The sequence below is a fragment of the Myxocyprinus asiaticus genome, chromosome 34 (genome assembly GCF_019703515.2).
Source record: "Myxocyprinus asiaticus isolate MX2 ecotype Aquarium Trade chromosome 34, UBuf_Myxa_2, whole genome shotgun sequence".
Taxonomy (NCBI): domain Eukaryota; kingdom Metazoa; phylum Chordata; class Actinopteri; order Cypriniformes; family Catostomidae; genus Myxocyprinus; species Myxocyprinus asiaticus.
The window spans coordinates 42,397,693-42,417,056 of record NC_059377.1 but is presented as its reverse complement, the minus strand read 5'-3'; the positions used below and the strand labels follow the sequence as shown (position 1 = coordinate 42,417,056).

The window sequence follows — 19,364 nt, the reverse complement described above, 5'->3', positions numbered from 1 at the left end:
AATGTCGAGTGAATTGAATCGAAAGGGAACGTCTCCGGTTACACATGTAACCTCGGTTCCCTGAGATGAAGGAAATGAGACACTGCGAAAGCTGGCCGAAACTACTACTTCAGAGATTCATAATACGAGTGACTCTTGTCCCTCAGTCTGAAAATTCTGAAGAAATGGTGACTGAGCACCCGCTCATATAGGCCGACTGTGTGCCTGAAGGGGGCGGGGCTCAGACACCGTTGCCAATCAGAGGATTGGCGTGATTGTATAAGTGTTTCAGCAAGTTCGTGAAGAAAGACACTCCCCATAGTGCTTACAGCAATGTCTCGTTCCCTTCATCTCATGGAACCGGAGTTACATGTGTAACCGGAGACGTTTTCGAACTTAAACGGCCATATCCATACTAATACATTTTCATTTGAAAACACATACATTTTGCTACATTTATGCCTCTCATCCGCACTAGAACAGCATTTTCCTCCATCGTAAATGGAGCATTTAAAAATGCTCTCTATAACCACATACTTTGGAAAATGATGATGTTGGGAAAGTGAAAACAAAGTTTTCAAACCTAAATTGCCACGTCCACACAAATACGTTTTTTGTTTGAAAAACACATTGACTTAGCTACGTTTACACCTTTCATCCCCACTGGGATACAGAGACTTTTTGAAAACACTTTTCTAACCATATACTTTGGAAAATAATCATGCAACAAAAACAAACAAAAATGGATACGGGTGGCTGTGGCCTTAGAACCATATATCTACCTTAAACAACCTTCAGAGGTTTAAGAAACTATTGAATTTGGGACCTGGGTAGCTCAGCGAGTATTGACGATGACTACCACCCCTGGAGTCGCGAGTTCGAATCCAGGGTGTGCTAAGTGACTCCAGCCAGGTCTCTTAAGCAACCAAATTGGCCCGGTTGCTAGGGAGGGTATAGTCACATGGGGTAACCTCCTCGTGGTCGCGATTAGTGGTTCTCGCTCTCAATGGGGCGTGTGGTAAGTTGTGCGTGGATCGTGGAGAGTAGCATGAGCCTCCACATGCTGTGAGTCTCCGCGGTGTCATGCACAACGAGTCACGTGATAAGATGCACGGATTGACGGTCTCAGAAGCGGAGGCAACTGAGGCTTGTCCTCCAACACCCGGATAGAGGCGAGTCACTACACCACGAGGACCTACTAAGTAGTGGGAATTGGGCATTCCAAATTGGGAGAAAAGGGGATAAAAATTTTTTTTTTAAAAAACTATCGAATTTAAGTATTACCTTGTAAATTGACCATATAGAAAAGACTCTTACTGCATACTTTGGAAAACAAATATGCTATGAAAACTGAAAATGGATTAGTGTGGATGTGGCCTCAGGTTCTTGGCTTCTGCACTACGCTCCTGTTCTCAATGGAACCTAAAATGTGTGTTTTATTGAGTACCAAAAAGAGTTCCATTGCTACAAGCCAAAGAACCTCAGTCTGGTGCTATACAGAAGTGTGGAGTGTAGCAGGTGATGCATACAGCGTGTTTGATTGTGTCAGGACTCAGATTTGGTGAATCAGCAATTGGATGAGAGGCTGCGCGTCACGCACGCGTCGCTCAACGGCTCCGCGTCGTGCTCACTGCCGCGATGAGACGCGTTCAGATGGGTTTGTTATATCCGGGTTGGAGGGGAGTGTCACTCTGAGATTTCCAATAGAAACACGCTGGAAAAGCAGAGAGAGGGAGAGAGACTGGACGCGCGTAGCGGGAATATGGCATCGGTCAGAGGGAAGCGAAAGCGCAGCGCCATGGATTCGTGATCAGGATAGACAGGCACAGCGCGATGGAAAAGACGCAGCCCGCCGCTAAAGCGAGGTCCGAGAGGAGCAGCACGGGTCGGACGGGCTCGGCTCCCCTGGGGAAGATCGCGCCGCTGCAGCCCGGACACAAGCGCAGGATAGAGGGGGTGCTCAGCAAATACACCAACCTCATCCAAGGCTGGCAGAACAGGTACCGAACACAACCGAACCCGCTAAACTACTCGAGGAAGTTTAGATTGGACTCAACTCGTGGCATCTTTGGAGCCGTTCACACTGAACGCGTTTTTGCGTCCGTCCGCGCTGTCCACACGAACGCCTTTGACCTTTGCGCCGCGTCTCGCTGTTATTTTGTCTCGCGCAGGAGCGCTGCGTTTTTTACACGCTTGTCAAGTTAAAAAGAAGTTCAACTTTTAAAAGCGCGTGTCGAGACACCTGCGTTCGGCTCTTTTTATAGCGCAAAAGGACGCGTTCTGTGTGAACGGCCCTTTTATGACATCATATTGTCAGAATAAACGTGTGGCATAATTTCCATATTATATATTTGTATAATTTAGGATTTTTTCTTCTTTATTTTATTTTATTGTTATTATTATTATTTAGTTTATACAAGGTGTAGTGTTCTGATACAGCTTGTTTCGAAAGTTTGGTGGATGATCTTTGATATATATATATACTCATTTACTTGCATACTCTCATATTTATATATTCTCATATAGGACCTAATCTCATATATACGCACATGCTTAGTATTGATTTATACACACATAATCATATATACTTATTATAGTTTTGGACTCGTGCATGCTCATATCTTTTGGGTTTGTGATTGTTTGTTATTGTGTAATTGATGTGGCCAAGTTTCTGAAAGTCCATGATTACTAAAGTCTTGCACCAGAACAAAACTTCCTGATTCTCACTCATCTGTTTTTACTGAAATATTAAGATCTAAACTGTAGAATTAGAATGTTACATTTTTTACCCTTCACTGAAGCTCTTTCTACCCAAAGGAATCATGCACTTAAAAAATGATTTTGTAGTGAAGTAAATATAACATTAAAGATTAAGTAGTTTCTACATTGAATAAGTTAGTTTAATCGTTAACTTGAAAATATAAAATAAATTCTGCATTTGTACTCCATCCAAACGTAAAAATGAATGCTCTAGTTTATAAGTAAATATTATTTATGATTGCTTATTCTCTTTACAATGCATCATCATGTATCATCCCTAAAATAGAAAATCTTTTCATATTTATTCGCTAATTTGAGTACATTTCACAAGTAAATAAAATAAGTAAAATTTACTTAACTGCCCGCGAGAAAACAAAATTTTCAAAATATTAATAACTACAATAATCTTGTCAAATACAAAACAGGTATCGTTTGAAAGTTTAGAAGCTCTACTTTCTAATGCATGTAGACATTATGACCAAAACTGAACAAGTGCTTTGAAATAGGCAGACAAATCAGAAGTGTTACGTTTTGATCATTTATAAAAATGTTGCACTGTACATATTACTGGAATCGGTAAAAACATCAAACTGATCAAATAGTCATGTGTCATATGTTGTTGAAAAGCTCTCAAAGAGTAGAATACAACCAGCCTATTTGTTTTATTCACAGAGAAAAATATAGTGAGTAATAGCTAAGTACATACAGGGTTGGGGAGTAACGGAATACATGTAACGGGATTACATATTTAAAATACAAAATATAAGTAACTGTATTCCACTACAGTTACAGTTTAAATCATTGGTAATTAGAATACAGTTACATTCAAAAAGTATTTAGATTACTAAAGAGGTTACTTTGCATTTTATTGTCATTTGTTTCATTTAATATTTAGTCCTTTCAGATGGAAAACATTTATACATATAAATGATGCGATCCAAAGTGCATTTGAACAGCGGTGAAACACTTTCTTATGATGTGTTACATTCATACGAGCAGACAGAGAAGTAAGTTTGAAGTAAGTTTGGAGCAGAAGAAATAGAAATAAACCTTGTGTAAATTGTCAGCTTTACGCTAAGATAAAATGCTATTTCAAGCCATTTTACATGCACATGTTACCATACACGATCATATCTTTTTATCAAGAAAATTCACGTTGGATCATAATTTATTTTTTCTAGTAAGACCTTTGATATTAGGGCAAAAATCATATTCTTGATAATAATTTTGTATTGTTTTCCTGTAAAAATATCTAAAAATCCTTAAAACAAGATCAATTAGATTCAACTTGTTTTTAGAAACAACACTGCATAAGATATTTAGGTTTTTCAGAGAATGTATTTTTATCATGTGTATTTTGACTTACTGTACTGGCAGAGTTTTTATAGTCAAAACAAGTGAAAAAATCTACCAGTGCTGAAGAAGTAATCCAAAGTATTTAGAATACGTTACTGACCTTGAGTAATCTAACTGAATATGTTACAAATTACATTTTACAGCATGTATTCTGTAATCTGTAGTGGAATACATTTCAAAAGTAACCCTCCCAACACTGAGTGTATGTCTTTGACAAATATGTTGGTGTTGCTTATATGCCGCCTTTTCACATATAACTTCACGAAAATAAACAGAGCATTATATATCACATACCTTTACTTAGAGGAGGTGATTATCTTTCAAACGAGCCCTCACACAATATAATCAGATGCATAGATCATTAGATAATCCACATGAAGCACAATGTTACATATGTCCACCAGGAGATGGCGCCAAAAGACAGACTCAATGATGACTCAAATGACACAGAATGAAACTCATTCTGTGAAATCTCATTACTAAAATCATGTCTGCATGCTATGCAAACCTTTAGTCATTGTTGTGTTTGCATGTGTAATTAGTTCTTATGTACAATTATTATGTTTTATTTGTTTGGAGAGGCTTTTGGACACTATGATAAATTATTTTTTGTAATGCTAGAACTTTTGATTGCTTTGTTGTATAAACACAAAATTTCTCTCAGATTACATGATTGGGAACAAAACAAGGGTTAGGGTTACCCTAACCCTAACCCTACAGTTTCTTAGTCTGAGAGTCTCTTTTTTTCTTCTTCTTTACAATGATACCAAACTCTTGACCCTCTTGTTGTTTAATTAATTAATTTATTTCTCAAGTTATAAGCCTTTAACTTTGGGTATGCCACTGAAACAGGAAATCTATAAAAACACCTTCAGAGCTTAAAGGGTTAAAAAAAACTGTACAGAAACTTTAATATGTAATTTATTCAGTGTGTTATTCTGCTGTTAGTCATTTAACAAATACTCAAAGTCGTTCAGACTTGTTGCAAGTTACAAAAGCAATTCAGAGATGAAGTGATGTTCAGGAATAATTGCACAAGAGAGAACAGGAAGCCAGTTTAAATAAATACACTAACATGTTATCTGAAAGAGAATCTGATCTTTGCACTTTAAACAGTCTCTGATAGAGATTATTATATGCAGAAACTAAATACTTCACATGACAGTTATTTCAGGCTGCTTTTCATAGACAGCGGATGGTGACCAGATAGAGGTCGTGTAAACTCTCTCTTTCAGGGCACGCTGACCTGTGTGTCTACTCAGAAAGATTCAGATCATATGTTCACACCTGCACAACAGAATTGACTGTGATTTGCTGTCCTGTGATGTCAGCTGTAATTAAGATAGACCCAGAGGGAAATGTTATTGCTCTTTAAAAGCTCAGGTGACTTATTGGAGATCTCATTTATATTTCATGAGTATTATTAACTTTGCCTTGTTTCTCTGAAAATTTCTTAGAAGAAATTAAACTAGACACAAAAGATATAGAGCTATAAAATGAATGTGGATATCAGAGCTCAGATCATTTGCTCTTGAAGGAATTTGATGATATGTTTAAGTTCATATTGAGATCTCTGACTTTGGTATCTTGACAAATCTGAGCACAGTTTGAGACATTGTTGAGATCTCTTCTGAAACTCTACATGTGAAAAGAAGGTGACTTCAGCAAAGTCTGTAAGCTCATTGCTGTCTGGGTCATTCCTACAATTTGTTGCCTTCTGTGTCCCCAGTACAAGTTATGGAAAATGTGTAATTTCAACTGATTACAAGTTTAATATCCTCAGTTCTTAGTTGCATTACGCAAACATGTTGTCAAAAGTCTGGCGAGTAAAAACAAACATTTACTAGCCAATGGCGATTCCTTCTCCAACGTGTCCGTAGAGGGTTGTCAAGTGTCGTTGGCATATTTGTCGTTGTCGTTGCATTGGAAACTACTTCTGTAAATCATTTACTTTTATAGATGTTTACTTAAAAGCATGCACTAGAAAGAAGGTTTCAAGTCCAGTATGATGCCACAAAACTATTTCTATCCAGAGCATTACAAGAGTGAATGAGAGAGTATTTTAATCTATTATATATTCAATATATTACGTCACATTATTGAATAATAATAATAAGTGGTATTTGCTAAGGCAAGCATTGCTATTAGGCTATTGTTGCTCATACTTAAGGTCAGGAGTTTAACTGAGAAACGTACATATTAATACATTTTTAGCGTTACTTAATTTTCATTAATGTATACAACACAATCAGTCGTAAAAGAAAATGTGAACAAAAGTTTTGTAGTTATGCTGACATAAAATGACCTGTCACGCCCCCATCAGTCTGAGCCTCGTCACTCTTTAGTTACACCTTTTCTCAATCATCTCATCACCAGGATGCTATATACACTCCTCTACTCCTCACTTCATTGTCTAGTCTCGTCATGACAAGTTCAAGACCTCACCAGCCTTTGCTAGAGACTTTTGTTTCATGCGTGCTTGATTTGCTGGTGCTATTTACCATCGTTTTCTTCTGTTCCTGACATTTTTAACTGCAGTTAATAAATATCCCTGCATTTGGGTTCAATTATCTTCTTTGTGCTACTTAATTGTGACATGACCATATGTTGAATTTACTTAAAATGCGTGATGCAAAAATGCTACATATCCATTTTAAGTAAATCCAACTCACCATTTTTTATTTTTTATAAATACATAAACGGTAAATTAACGGTAAAATGATTTCTTAAAAAATGTTTAACTGGTAGTTACCTTAACATATAAGGTGAAAACAAATTATAAAACATTTAACAAGACAATACACGTAATTTACTAATAATAATGGTTTTTTTAGATGTAAAAAAAAAAAATATTTTACCCTATAATTAATGGTAAAAAAAACAAACAAATCTTAATAAACATTAATTGGTTAACTGGTACTTACCTTAACATATACAGTAAAAAATTATAAAATATTTAACAAGACAATACATGTAATTTTACTACTAATAATGTTTTATTTAGATATAAAAAGTTAGATTTTACCATATAATTAATGTTAAAATAATGTTAAAATGTTACAGTAAAAAAATGTTAATTGGTTAATGGGTAGTTACCTTAACATATACAGTAAAAAAAATTATAATACATTTAACAAGACAATACATGTAAGTTTACTGTAAAATATTGTAAAAATACAAAAATAGATGTAAAAAGTAGGATTTTACCTTATAATTAATGGTAAAAATGTATACTATGTTTAACAAGAGAATTCTAACAGTAAACTATTGTTAAAATTACAATGAAAAACAATAACATGGTGCTCCCAGAAGTCCTTGCGTGCCCTATCATATTTGATTATATTTTATGTAATTTAATTAATGTTTATTGCATTATTTTAGTGTCACATGTGTTACCCTGATGGTGTTTTGTGTTTGTGTCTCTACATGTTACTACATTGATTATCAAAACATTCTAAAGTGAAGACTTTTATAGTTCCAGATGGTAAATATATCAAGTTTATATAATTTAATAATATAAACGATATTAAACCTGTATATAGAAGTATATTGTACCGGTAAATTATACAGGCATCAAAAGTACATCCTTATTTTGTTCTGGACCAATCTGACCCCTAATTATATGAATTTAAATTGGCTATTAATTTGAAAAAAACTCCTTACTTGAAGTATTAAAAATCAAAGTGTTACGTTCTGGAAAGTGATCAGATGGCAGAGGGTTATAGTGTGAAATCAGCGTCTGATATAGTTAGAAGATGCCTAGGTTTATAATTAGAGCATGTGTGTTTTCTGACCTGTGACCTCAAAATTCCAAGACTCAGGTTTATCTTCTTTCATTCACTGAAGTCTGTCTATGAATCTTCCGTCACCATGGAAACCCGCCTGCAGCTGCAGAAACTCATTCTAAACACGAGTGCTCAGATGTCAAGGGAACCGTACAGACGTGTGACGATGCTGCAGCAATGAGCCAGTGCCAGTCAGGAGGAGGGCAGAGGTCACAGAGTTTCAATAACCTCCTTTATTAAATCAGAGCCCTCCGTTTTAACAGGAAGTGATGTGTAACTTTCACATAACCTTCCTTCATCTGCAGGATTAAAACTTGAATTATCTTTTTCATCTCCTGACTTTGACGTTGGTTGGTTTAAGCAATTGTTCACCCAAAAACAAAAATTCTACAAACTGTTTTTACTATTTTTATTTACTCATTCCACATCCGATTGCTGTTATTTGTTCTGTGGAACACAAAAGGATACATTTAAAAAATATATTATAATTACAAATGTATATTTATTGTTATACAGAATCTCATATTAAAATTACCTCTGTTCTTTGTGTTGTTTAACCTTTAAGCACTAAAGGTGTTTTTAAAGTTTTTCCTATTTCAGTAGCATACCCCAAATTAAAGGCTTATAACTCAATAAAAACAAGGAGGGTCAAGTCTTTGGTATCATTGTAAAGAAAACATTTTTCACATTTTTAAATGATATAGATTATGATACACTGGAGACTCTCAGCTTAAGAAACTGCTGAAAAATCACACACACACACACACAAAAAAATGTACCAAAAATCTACTTTTTTCTTATATTATATATATCTCTGGGTGTAAATAAGGTGGCTCAGAAAAAACTGCATCTGTGAGAAATTTTGTGTTGATACGACAAAGCAATCAAAAGTTATAACATTACAAAAATTATTTATCCTAGCGTCCAAAAGCCTCTCCAAACAAATAAAACATAATAATTGTACATAAGAACTAATTACACATGCAAACACAACAATGACTAAAGGTTTGCATAGCATGCAGACATGATTTTAGTAACGAGATTTCACAGAATGAGTTTCATTCTGTGCCATTTGAGTCATCATTGAGTCTGTGTCATGTATTTGGCGCCATCTCCTGGTGGACATATGTAACATTGTGCTTCATGTGGATTATCTAATGATCTATGCATCTGATTATCTTGTGTGTGGGCTCATTTGAAAGATAATCACCTCCTCTAAGTAATGGTATGTGATATTTTATATTCTGTTTATTTTCGTGAAGTTATAAGCAAAACCGCGGCATATAAGCAACACCAACATAATTGTCAAAGACACACACTTCGCTATTACTCACTATATTTTTGTCTGTGAGTTAAAGAAATAGGCTTGTTGTATTCTACTCTTTAAGAGCTTTCCAACAACATAAGACACATGGCTATCTGATGAGTTTGATGTTTTTACCGATTACAATAATATGTACAGTGCAAATATTTGTTATAAATGATCAAAACGGAACACTTCTGATTTGTCTGTAAATTTCAAAGCACTTGTTCAGTTTTGGTCATAATGTCTACATGCATTGCTTAAAAAAATGTGTTTGAAATAAGATTTTAGGTCTTCTTACCAGAGGAATTTAGTCACAATACAATTTAAGGTCTGATCATTTGAGAAAGGCCACAAGTCTCGAGTTACATCGCAGTTCTTTGGAGGTTTTCCAGTCTAACAATTAAACATTTTACAGAAGGAATTGTAGTTAAGTTAAGGTCAGTTGGCATTTAATAGGTTTATGGTTTAACTGATAATTAACAAAAGATCTCTTGGCATTGATGTTTTGGTGGTATGAGGAAGGGAACAGTTTTCTCTCTCTTATCCAATGCTCATTTTAAAGTCCATTTCCTTTGAAATGAAATCACATTTGAGCAATCCACCAGTGATAAGCAGTGTGTTTAAATAAGCTTTAGACATGTCACATGAGCTATCTGTGCTCTTATGGATACAAAAGAAACTGGAGCCCGGCAATCCTTTTGGATACTGCGGTGTCCCAGCTTAATATGATTTCCCCAAAAAGTGACTCAGGATAGTAGGGCTGAGCAATGACTTGTGTGTGTGTGTGTGTGAGTGTGAGTGTCGCAGAGCAAGACTGAACTCTGGAAAGACACATTGCCAACTTCCAAATGTCAACCATATTTATCACATCTCTTCTCCAGCAGTGGTACAAATACGTCCCTATAGGACAGGAAAAAACCCAAATGAGATCTCTTGAACACCTACATTCGTACTTCTAGACGGGTCTTTCCAACAATTCAGTGCTTTAAAACTTTTGAAAAATGAAACACTTTAATAAGTATCTTTATGTTTCATCATTAAAGAGATTTGTTAAAGATTTTAGAAGTCATACATCAAGATAAATGACTTAAATTCGAGTGTCCATCCTGTTAAATGGGCAGGGTGGAAAATACAGGTGGACATTCACTGGGTAATATCAGCCACTACAGGGTCTCTGAATGATATCTATCTACCAAATTTGTAATTATTATTATTATTTTTTTTTTTTACATAAATATATTGAAATAGTAAAATGACTAAAGACGCTGACTACCACCCCTGGAGTCACGAGTCTGAATCCAGGGCTTGCTGAGTGACTCCAGCCAGGTCTCCTAAGCAACCAAATTGACCTGGTTGCTAGGGAGGGTAGAGTCACATGGGGTAACCTCCTCGTGGTCGCTATAATGTGGTTCGTTCTCGGTGGGGCGCGTGGTGAGTTGTGCGTGGATGCCGCAGAGAATAGCGTGAAGCCTCCACACGCGCTATGTCTCCGTGGTAACGCGCTCAACAAGCCACATGATAAGATGCGCGGATTGACTGTCTCAGACGTGGAGGCAACTGAGATTCACCCTCTGCCACCCGGATTGAGGCGAGTCACTACGCCACCACGAGGACTTAGAGTGCACTGGGAATTGGGCATTCCAAATTGGGGAAAAATGTTTGGTTTTGTAAAATGACAGTCATTTTCCCAATTTTTTTTTTCCCATAACAATGGAGACGTTATGACTGATCACATATGACTAACATCACAAAATAACGGAAAACATTAATAAAACAAAACTGTTACACACTTATATAACTCGAACATTTTTATGCCGAATGACTTATGTCCACCTCAAAAGTGTGATGTCATTTCATAACATGGATCTTCAATTAAAGGTCACAGTATCATGACATGCTTTCCACATTGAATAAGTTAAAGCATAAATTTGAAAATATCAAGACTTTTGTACTTAAATTCAAACATGTAAAAATGAATGCTCTAGCTTGTAAGTAAATATTATTCGAGATTGTTTGTTATCTTTACAATGCGTCATCATCAGTCCTTAAGTAGAAAAACCTTGTCATATTTATTTGCTAATTTAAGTAAATTTCACAGGTAAAATAATGTGAAATGTTGCAATAAAATGTTCATTTAAATTTTACTAAATGTACATCAGATTTGTAAGTAAAGGTTACTGTATTAAATGAAATGTTTAAGTTAAATTTACTTACTTTAATCAATATTATATCATGAAATGTGATACATTTCAATCTATATTTATAGAGCAAGGAGAGGAAGTTATAATGGCCAAACTCTCAAACATTTGGTATCTCTGAAAAGCCCAGGGAGTCCTCTGATAATACCCCAAGACAGGGCCGTTTCTAGGCATAGGCGAACTAGGCGGTCGCCTAGGGTGCCACCTGCTGGGAGGGTGCCAAAGAGGAGGCAAGTTATTGCCAATGTATTTATAACAAATTACCTGAATGGCACAGATGTTTGAAAGTAACTCTATCGCCCCTTGAGTACTGAGCTTTGTTGCCGCAACAGTAACACAATAATGCACGTTGAGCATTTTCAACTGGACCGCACGTTGGCCAAGTGATCGCATCTGCGTTGACGTACATGCGTACAGTATGTTTCGGCCTTCATTTTTCTACAGATATTCACATGTTGTTGGTTTATGACTCAAATGCAAATGCAGTTAGTTTTTATAATTATTTTCAAGCCTTTATAATGCAACAGCTATGACTGGGTGGACCAGTGTTAATCTGGGGCACCACATGAATGATGTAGCTGGTTTTTCATTAGCTGAAGTGCACATTAGACATGTTACAGTACAAGACTGCTGACACCATAAAAGCTCTCAGTTGAGCGCTGACTTTCTGAAATGGAAAAGAGTTTGACTTAATGATCCACATCTTAGAATTAACAGGAGCCTGTTTAAATTTTCATGGATGCAATTTCGTGATATAATCAGTCATTAGAGTGTGTGGAGGTAATGAGCTCATCATCTGGTGTGTGTCATTATCACTTTTAGTCTCTGTGCCGGCCATCTAAATAGCTTCAAAACCTAGTGAGCTGCCTATTTAGACAGTATTTTAAGACTAATGCTACTGGGAATCATTCCTCAAGCAGTGCTGATAATCTCATAATGTACACTTATTGGCTGATTATTTAATGAAACTCTGTACTGGACTTGTGATGCAGGTTTAAGTTGGCAAAAGGTGTGAACGTTTTGATAAACATCTGAAGGTTTGACTCTCCAGACTGCTGGTGTTTAAAGCTCAGTACAAAAGCACTCTTGCTTGTGATATATTGCTTAATTTCTATTATTATTACAATCATTATTCATTAAGTATTATTATTATTGTAAATATTATTATTTCTACAGTGAGGATTACGTTTTACTATACAGTTATAGTATATTTCTGTTTTGCATTTCTTATGAATCGTGCTTTTATTTTGACGTGTAATTTTGACGGAAGTTTAACTTCTCCGGATAAAATGTTCGCTACATGGTTCAGTGTGATCGTTAAAGCGTGAATGCTGTAATTTAATTATATAAATTATATAAAAATAAGGCTTCAGTGTGGATTAGTGCTCTGCTCTGTCATCTCATACAACACAAATGATTCTCATAGTCTGTGGAGTTTCCAGTGTATGAGCGGTCGGCTTCGCACATTCATTTAAAGCTCATGCAGCTCATACAGACTACGATTGCAGCATTTCGCGGTTTAATAATCACACTAGGACATATCACAATTTTAATTTGATTAGTTGTGCATTTCAGTGTAAAAGGAGCAACCGAGCACAAATAACGTGAGCATTTGAAAGCAGTCGTGTGTCAGTAAGACTGACCGGTACTACCGGTACTGTAGAATCACTGGAATCATTACATCTTTTTTTATTTAAGTACCGACTTGTTACCGAATTACTGGTACTTTTGATAACACTAGTGTAGCTTATGTGTAGTTTATGTGTTAAGTGTAGCTCAGTATGTGTTTGACTGCAAGTTGCGTCTCATGAAATTTCAGTGTGAAAGTAATGAATCCTGTTCTAGATTTGTCCTGATTTGTTGCATTATCTCTTTGATATTTGAAAAATAAAACATCAAAATATGAACAATTAAACAAATACATTTATTTGATTATTTTCTAATTGTCTTGAAAAGATTTTGAAAATTGTACACAATGTGGGCATTTTGTAGATCAGTTTGTGTTAGATATACGTGCCGGGTCTCTAAAGACCCGAATATGTAAGAGTGTTTGGTGAAATTCCCATGCATTTAAGGGTTAATTTATGCTGAATTAAATTTAAATAAAAATAAAAATAAAAGTTCTGTCACAATGGAAAAAAATCGTAATTTACTTTAAGCAAAAAAAAAAAAAAAAAAAACTCTAATGATTATTCTGTTTTCTTTTTTCTTATGTAAAAACAAAAAGTGTGCGTGAGTGTGCGTGTGAGTGTGCGTGTGCGTGTGCGTGTGCCTGCCAGTGAGTGTGCGCCTGTGTGCGTGTGCGTGCGTGCGTGAATGTGCTTGTGTGTGCGTGTGTGTGTGTGTGTGCGTGTGCGTGCGAGTGCGTGTGTGCATATGCGTGTGTGCGTGAGTGTGTGTGCGTGAGTGTGCGTGCGTGTGTGTGTGCGTAAATGTGAGTGTGTGTGAGTGAGTGTGTGTGCGTGTGTGAGAGTGTGCGTGTGTGTGTGTGTGTGTGTGTGTACTTCGCTATAGTTTGGGGACAAATTTGTACCCTGAAATGAGCCAAATCGGACATAACCTCTCTTTGGGGACATTTTGGGATGTCCTCACTTGGAAAAACATTTTATATATAAATTAAACAATGATTTTAATGATAATGAAAATTCTATTAATGCAAAAAAAAAAAAAAAAAAAAAAAAAAAAAAAATTCTGTTAGGGCGAGGTTTAGGGTTATGGTTAGTATGGTTAGTTGATAGTAATTACAGTTAACTTTATATAAAAACAATAGTAGTCTGTGGTACTGTATGTTCTCATTTAGATAGCTAAACGTGTGTGTGGTTTGAGGTTATTGGACAGTCATGCTGTGTGTAAAGCTTGTTCTGTTCAGTGCTGGTGTTCCTGTGATCAGACAGAAGAACTGATCCGCTTCAGCGAGAGAGAGAGAGAGAGAGAGAGAGAGAGAGAGAGAGAAAAACCCACAAGCAGGGGTTGGGTTAAAGCTGTCTGTCATTTTTAAAGATAAGGAAACAAGAAAACCATTCACCACTTGTGTTCAGATTTCGAGGGGAGGGTTTCTGATTTCATGATGATAAACATCAATCACTATATCTGTGCATTTGTACATGGTAATATAGTGCAAAAAAGTAGAAGACCAAAAGAAACGCACACAAAAAATTGCCGCAGTTTCTGCCAACTGTAGCCTACTTGTATTTAATCTAAGAGCAAACATGACGTTAAGAGCAGGGCCGTTTCTGACCATTTTGGCACACTAGGTGAGATCCCTATTGCTGATTTTGGGGGTGGTTGGGGTGGGGGGACGTGTGTGGCAGCGCCTCATTGGCGCCCCCCAAGCCCGTGGCGCCCCAGACGACATCTAGTTCACGTATACCTTGAAACGGGCCTGGTTTAGAGCAGCAGTCTGAGTTATTTTAGAGGAGTACCTGTATTAACTGAGCTTCAGATTTGTGTGTTTATCATCTATGACACATCAGGCACACTGAAGAAGGTCTGTGAATTCTTGTGCGTGTATGTATGCACTTTTACAAATTTTCTGATTGGACGGTTATTTCCTTTCAAAGCCGCACGTAACCATCAAAGTTTAAAAATTGTGTTTTTTTAGTAGTATTCTGTCTGAAATCAAATCCAATGACGGATTAACGCCTGTATACAGTGCAGAAATCACATATGGCGACACTTTTTTATGTTTATGTTATTAAGGTGTCGCCATATTTGATTTTGATTGGTGTCTTTCTCTCTCTGCAGGTATTTTGTGTTGGACTCTGAGTTGTCTCAGCTGCAGTATTTTGTGAATGAACAGGGGCAAAGCCAGAAGCCCAGAGGATCTCTCCCTCTGATTGGTGCATCGGTAACGTCAAGCGATGAGGCGCCATTCATGTTCATCGTCAGCTCAGCCAATGGAGAGCTCTTCAAACTCAGAGGTAGTTTTAAACTCATATTCTGATTTTCGCTTTCATGATTAAACATGTGATACAGTAGGTGTTTTCTTTAAAAGGAGATCTTGTAAGAACACTTAAACCATAACTTGGTTCCAAAGTGCCCCCCCCCCCCAACAACTTTGGGGGTGTATTGAAGCGGGTTTCGCCCAGGGCGCCATAAAAGCTAGAACCGCTACTGCAAGAACCCCTTGCGTGTGATATCATATCCTTGTCCACTGCCATGTCTGAAATAATTTTGCATGATCCAAGACTAGTGACTGCCGCTTTAGAGGCTGTTCAGACCGACCACGTCATTGCACTTGAAAAAGTTAGATGCAGCACAACAAAATGAGCCATGTTTTTAAAAGTTGACGCTATTTTTAGCCAGACACGGCGCATTAAAACACAGCGCTCCTACACGAGACACTGGAAAAACATATAGATGTGGTGCAATGGTCAAAGACGTCCATCTAGTGATTGTTTACACTGAAGAACAGTGCAGATGGACGCAAAAAAGTCCCCTTAGAAGATATCGTCTATGTTGGCAGTAGACAGCAAGACCGTTCATTAGGTTATCGCTGTAGACCGTGTAAAATAGTTTTGTGTGTTTGTCTGCCGGGCCATATGGAGAGAAACAACTGTGAAGAAACTAAAACTGCAGGTGAAAATGGAAATAAACCAACGATTCGTTTCACTCTCTAGTGTTAGAGATGTCCAAAAACACACACACACACTTGTTGTGCTGCTGTCAGTACAGATTTGATTCTGTGAGGTGTCATTTCAGTGGACACAGAGCAGTTCTGCTGTATAATTATAAAACAGACCAATTACCTATCAGCCGCGCTAGACCCCTGCACAATCTCTGTTTATCGTGGTAAAATCACTCTAATGCTCAGATTCGAGTGGCTTATTGCATTTATTAAACTGTAACAGCAACAGCAAATATAAAAGACATCCCTGTAGAATAAATCACTATAAACAGTTATTCCACCTAGTAATATAATTCATAAGTCTAATTGAAGAATGCTTAAAGCAATGGTTGCCAAGTAATCAATAAACTATAAACAATGCGACCCCCTAATAATTAATATTGATCAATTCATTTGCTGTGCATTTACAGCTATGCAGTGGCTCGTCCCATCAGATTTTAGAGACAGAACTATTCATTTTATTACAATTAGATGTTACTGCAGCTCAAGAATGTTCCGTCCATTTCAGTATCATCAGGGCAGGTTCGCCTCAAACACTCGCTGTCATGTTTATAAGCATCTCTGCTTATTACCGTCAGTCCATCTCCTGCTCGTTACAGAAGCATCATCAGACTTAATTACAGCAGGAGCTCGTTTAAATAGCTAATACAGAGTGAAGGTTACTCCGTGATCAACCATTCTGAGCAGGCTGCATTAGTTCAGAAGCTTGAACATTAAATTTATTTTAATGGAGATTGTAGTGAGGGAATGTACTGTATGTTCTGATGAGAGAAGGGTTCGGGTTAGCGCCATGATGATACAATACGACCCTTTGCTTCACTTGCGCTTGGGAGGGTGTAGGGATAATTTGGGGGGCGGGGGCAAAGCCCTCTCCAGCATCCACCTAGATCCGGCTTTGGTTTGTGTTCTGGCAGAGGTGTTTCTCTAGAGGGCTAACGGACAGCTGGTAAACCAGACCTGCTCTTGGTCTCCACACAGATCGCTGGTCTGTTTCTCATTAGAGGGACAGTTCACCCAAAAATGAAAATTCTCTCATCATTTACTCATCCTCATGCCATCCCAGATGTGTATGACTTTCTTTCTTCTGCAGAACACAAATGAAGATTTTTAGAAGAACATCTCAGCTCTGTAGGTCCATACAATAAAAGTGAGTGGAAAAACAAAAGAAGAAAGTGAAAGTGGAGATTTATAGTAAAAAAGGACTTAAATATTGATCTGTTTCTCACCCACATCTATCATATATCTTCTGAAGACATGGATTAAACCACTGGAGTGGCATGGATTACTTTTATGCTGCCTTTATGTGCTTTTTGAAGCTTCAAGTTCTGGTCACCATTCACTTGCATTGTACTGACCTACAGAGCTGAAATATTCTTCTAAAAATCTTCATTTGTGTTCTGCTGAAGAAAGAAAGTCATACACATCTGGGATGGTATGATGGTGAGTAAAAGATGAGAGGATTTTTATTTTTGGGTGAACTATCCCTTTAATGTTTCTGGTCACACATTACTTGGAAAAGTGTCATCATTGCAAACAAACATCAAACCAACATCAAATTTTGCAGTTCTGGCTGTAGTAACAGCCCCTGTGTCAGATACTTATAGTATTTTCCTATTGGAAATCTGCCAAGATCAGAGTCACTTCCTGTTGAAAGTGGAAGTGTTCCAGTGTTGATATGGTGATATATTCTCAGGGTATTATGGAATTGGTAATTGATGCACATCAAAATCTAAAATAATGATCAAATAAATCAAAATTATGTTTGGCATTTTTAAGTGTTCTGAGCTATTCTGTCCTGATAACATTATTTTGGTTTTGTATGTGTTTACAACAGGAATACAGCCATAATCTAACATAACATAATCTAAAGCATCTTCTATGTAGTTTCCATAGTTACTATATCTTTATTGTTTTCTCACTTCTCTTTCTCTCTCTCTCATATGTCTTTGTCATTCCTCTGTCCCAGCGGTGGACGCCACAGAACAGCAGCTGTGGATGGCGCAGTTACAGGCCTGTATCAGACGCCACTCAGACAGCAGTGCCAAGGTACACAAAAACCTGTACACTGTTTCTCTCTCGGTCTCATACAGATATGCACCCACACATGTAAACAAGCCCCCCACGCTCTCACAGTGACTCAAACACAAACATACTGTGTGAGAGTGTTAGGGAAAATGTTTGGAGAGAGCGTTACTTATAAGCATGACTTATAGTGTAATACAAGTGCTTGTAACTTTTGACATATAGGTGGTGCTGTCACCAAATTTGCATGGTATTGTCAGGGCTTGGTCACAATGCCACATATGAAGTTTCATGTCCATTAACAGCCTCAGATCCTTATTGGCATCTTGCCATTTAATTTGTGTTACACGAGAATGGTTTGGTCTATCAAAAAGCTTTTCATAACTTTGTCTCAGTTGTCCCTAGATAATACATGGCAAGTTTCGTGGAAATCGGATGTACAGCCTAGGAGGAGTTGAAAGCAGGTTTTCAAGTAAATTCAAAATGGTGTACAGGAAGTATTGCCAACCGTGGGAAATTTAGTATCAACGTACTCCGCATGACCCAAGGAAGCTAACGACACAAGTCTCATGACAACAGGCCAAATAAATCCGAAGTTATAAGCATTTTTATTATATATTTTGACCACTAGGTGGCACTGTCTCCAAACTTTTAGAGTACCTTTAGGACATGGCCCCGATTACACAGCAAATTTCATAAAGATACACTAATGCCTTTGTAAACTACAGAATTTTAAATTCCAAATGACCACTGCCCAATAAGGCCAACATGGGAAAATTGGGTATCATTTTACTCTACATGACCCAAGCAGGGGCGTAGATTCTGGGGGGTGGGGGAATGGGGAGGAGGTAACCAAGACTAGCAAGTATGTGGGGGCCTGGGTAGCTCAGCGAGTATTGACACTGACTACCACCCCTGGAGTTGCGAGTTCGAATCCAGGGTGTGCTGAGTGACTCCAGCCAGGCCTCCTAAGCAACCAAATCAGCCCGGTTGCAAGGGAGGGTAGAGTCACATGGGGTAACCTCCTCGTGGTCGTGATTAGTGGTTCTCGCTCTCAATGGGGCATGTGGTGAGGTGTGCGTGGATCGTGGAGAGTAGCATGAGCCTCCACACGCTGTGAGTCTCCGCGGTGTTATGCACAACGAGTCATGTGATAAGATGCGCGGATTGATGGATAGACTTGTCCTCCACCACCCGAAGTGAGGTGAGTAACCGAGACACCATGAGGACCTATTAAGTAGTGGGAATTGGGCATTCCCAAATTTGGGAGAAAAGGGGATAAAAAAAAAAAGACTAGCAAGTATAACGAACCACCCCCCACCCCCTGCTTC

The 19,364-nt window shown here is 37.5% G+C and overlaps 1 protein-coding gene across 4 annotated transcripts in view; it reads left to right on the top strand.

Annotated features, from left to right (window-relative positions):
• Positions 1–1,535: 1,535 nt before the first annotated feature.
• The window catches only part of LOC127425230 (oxysterol-binding protein-related protein 10-like), a 50,194-nt gene continuing 32,365 nt past the window's right edge, over positions 1,536–19,364 (top strand). For 2 of the 4 annotated variants that reach the window (XM_051670967.1, XM_051670970.1), the window contains exons 1-3: positions 1,538–1,979; positions 15,129–15,304; positions 17,978–18,057. In XM_051670967.1, coding sequence (XP_051526927.1) covers positions 1,813–1,979; positions 15,129–15,304; positions 17,978–18,057 — 423 coding nt within the window. In that variant the 5' untranslated portion in view covers positions 1,538–1,812. Of the gene's footprint in view, positions 1,980–15,128; positions 15,305–17,977; positions 18,058–19,364 lie in introns of all 4 variants that reach the window. The other 2 variants (XM_051670969.1, XM_051670968.1) reach the window with 2 other exon arrangements.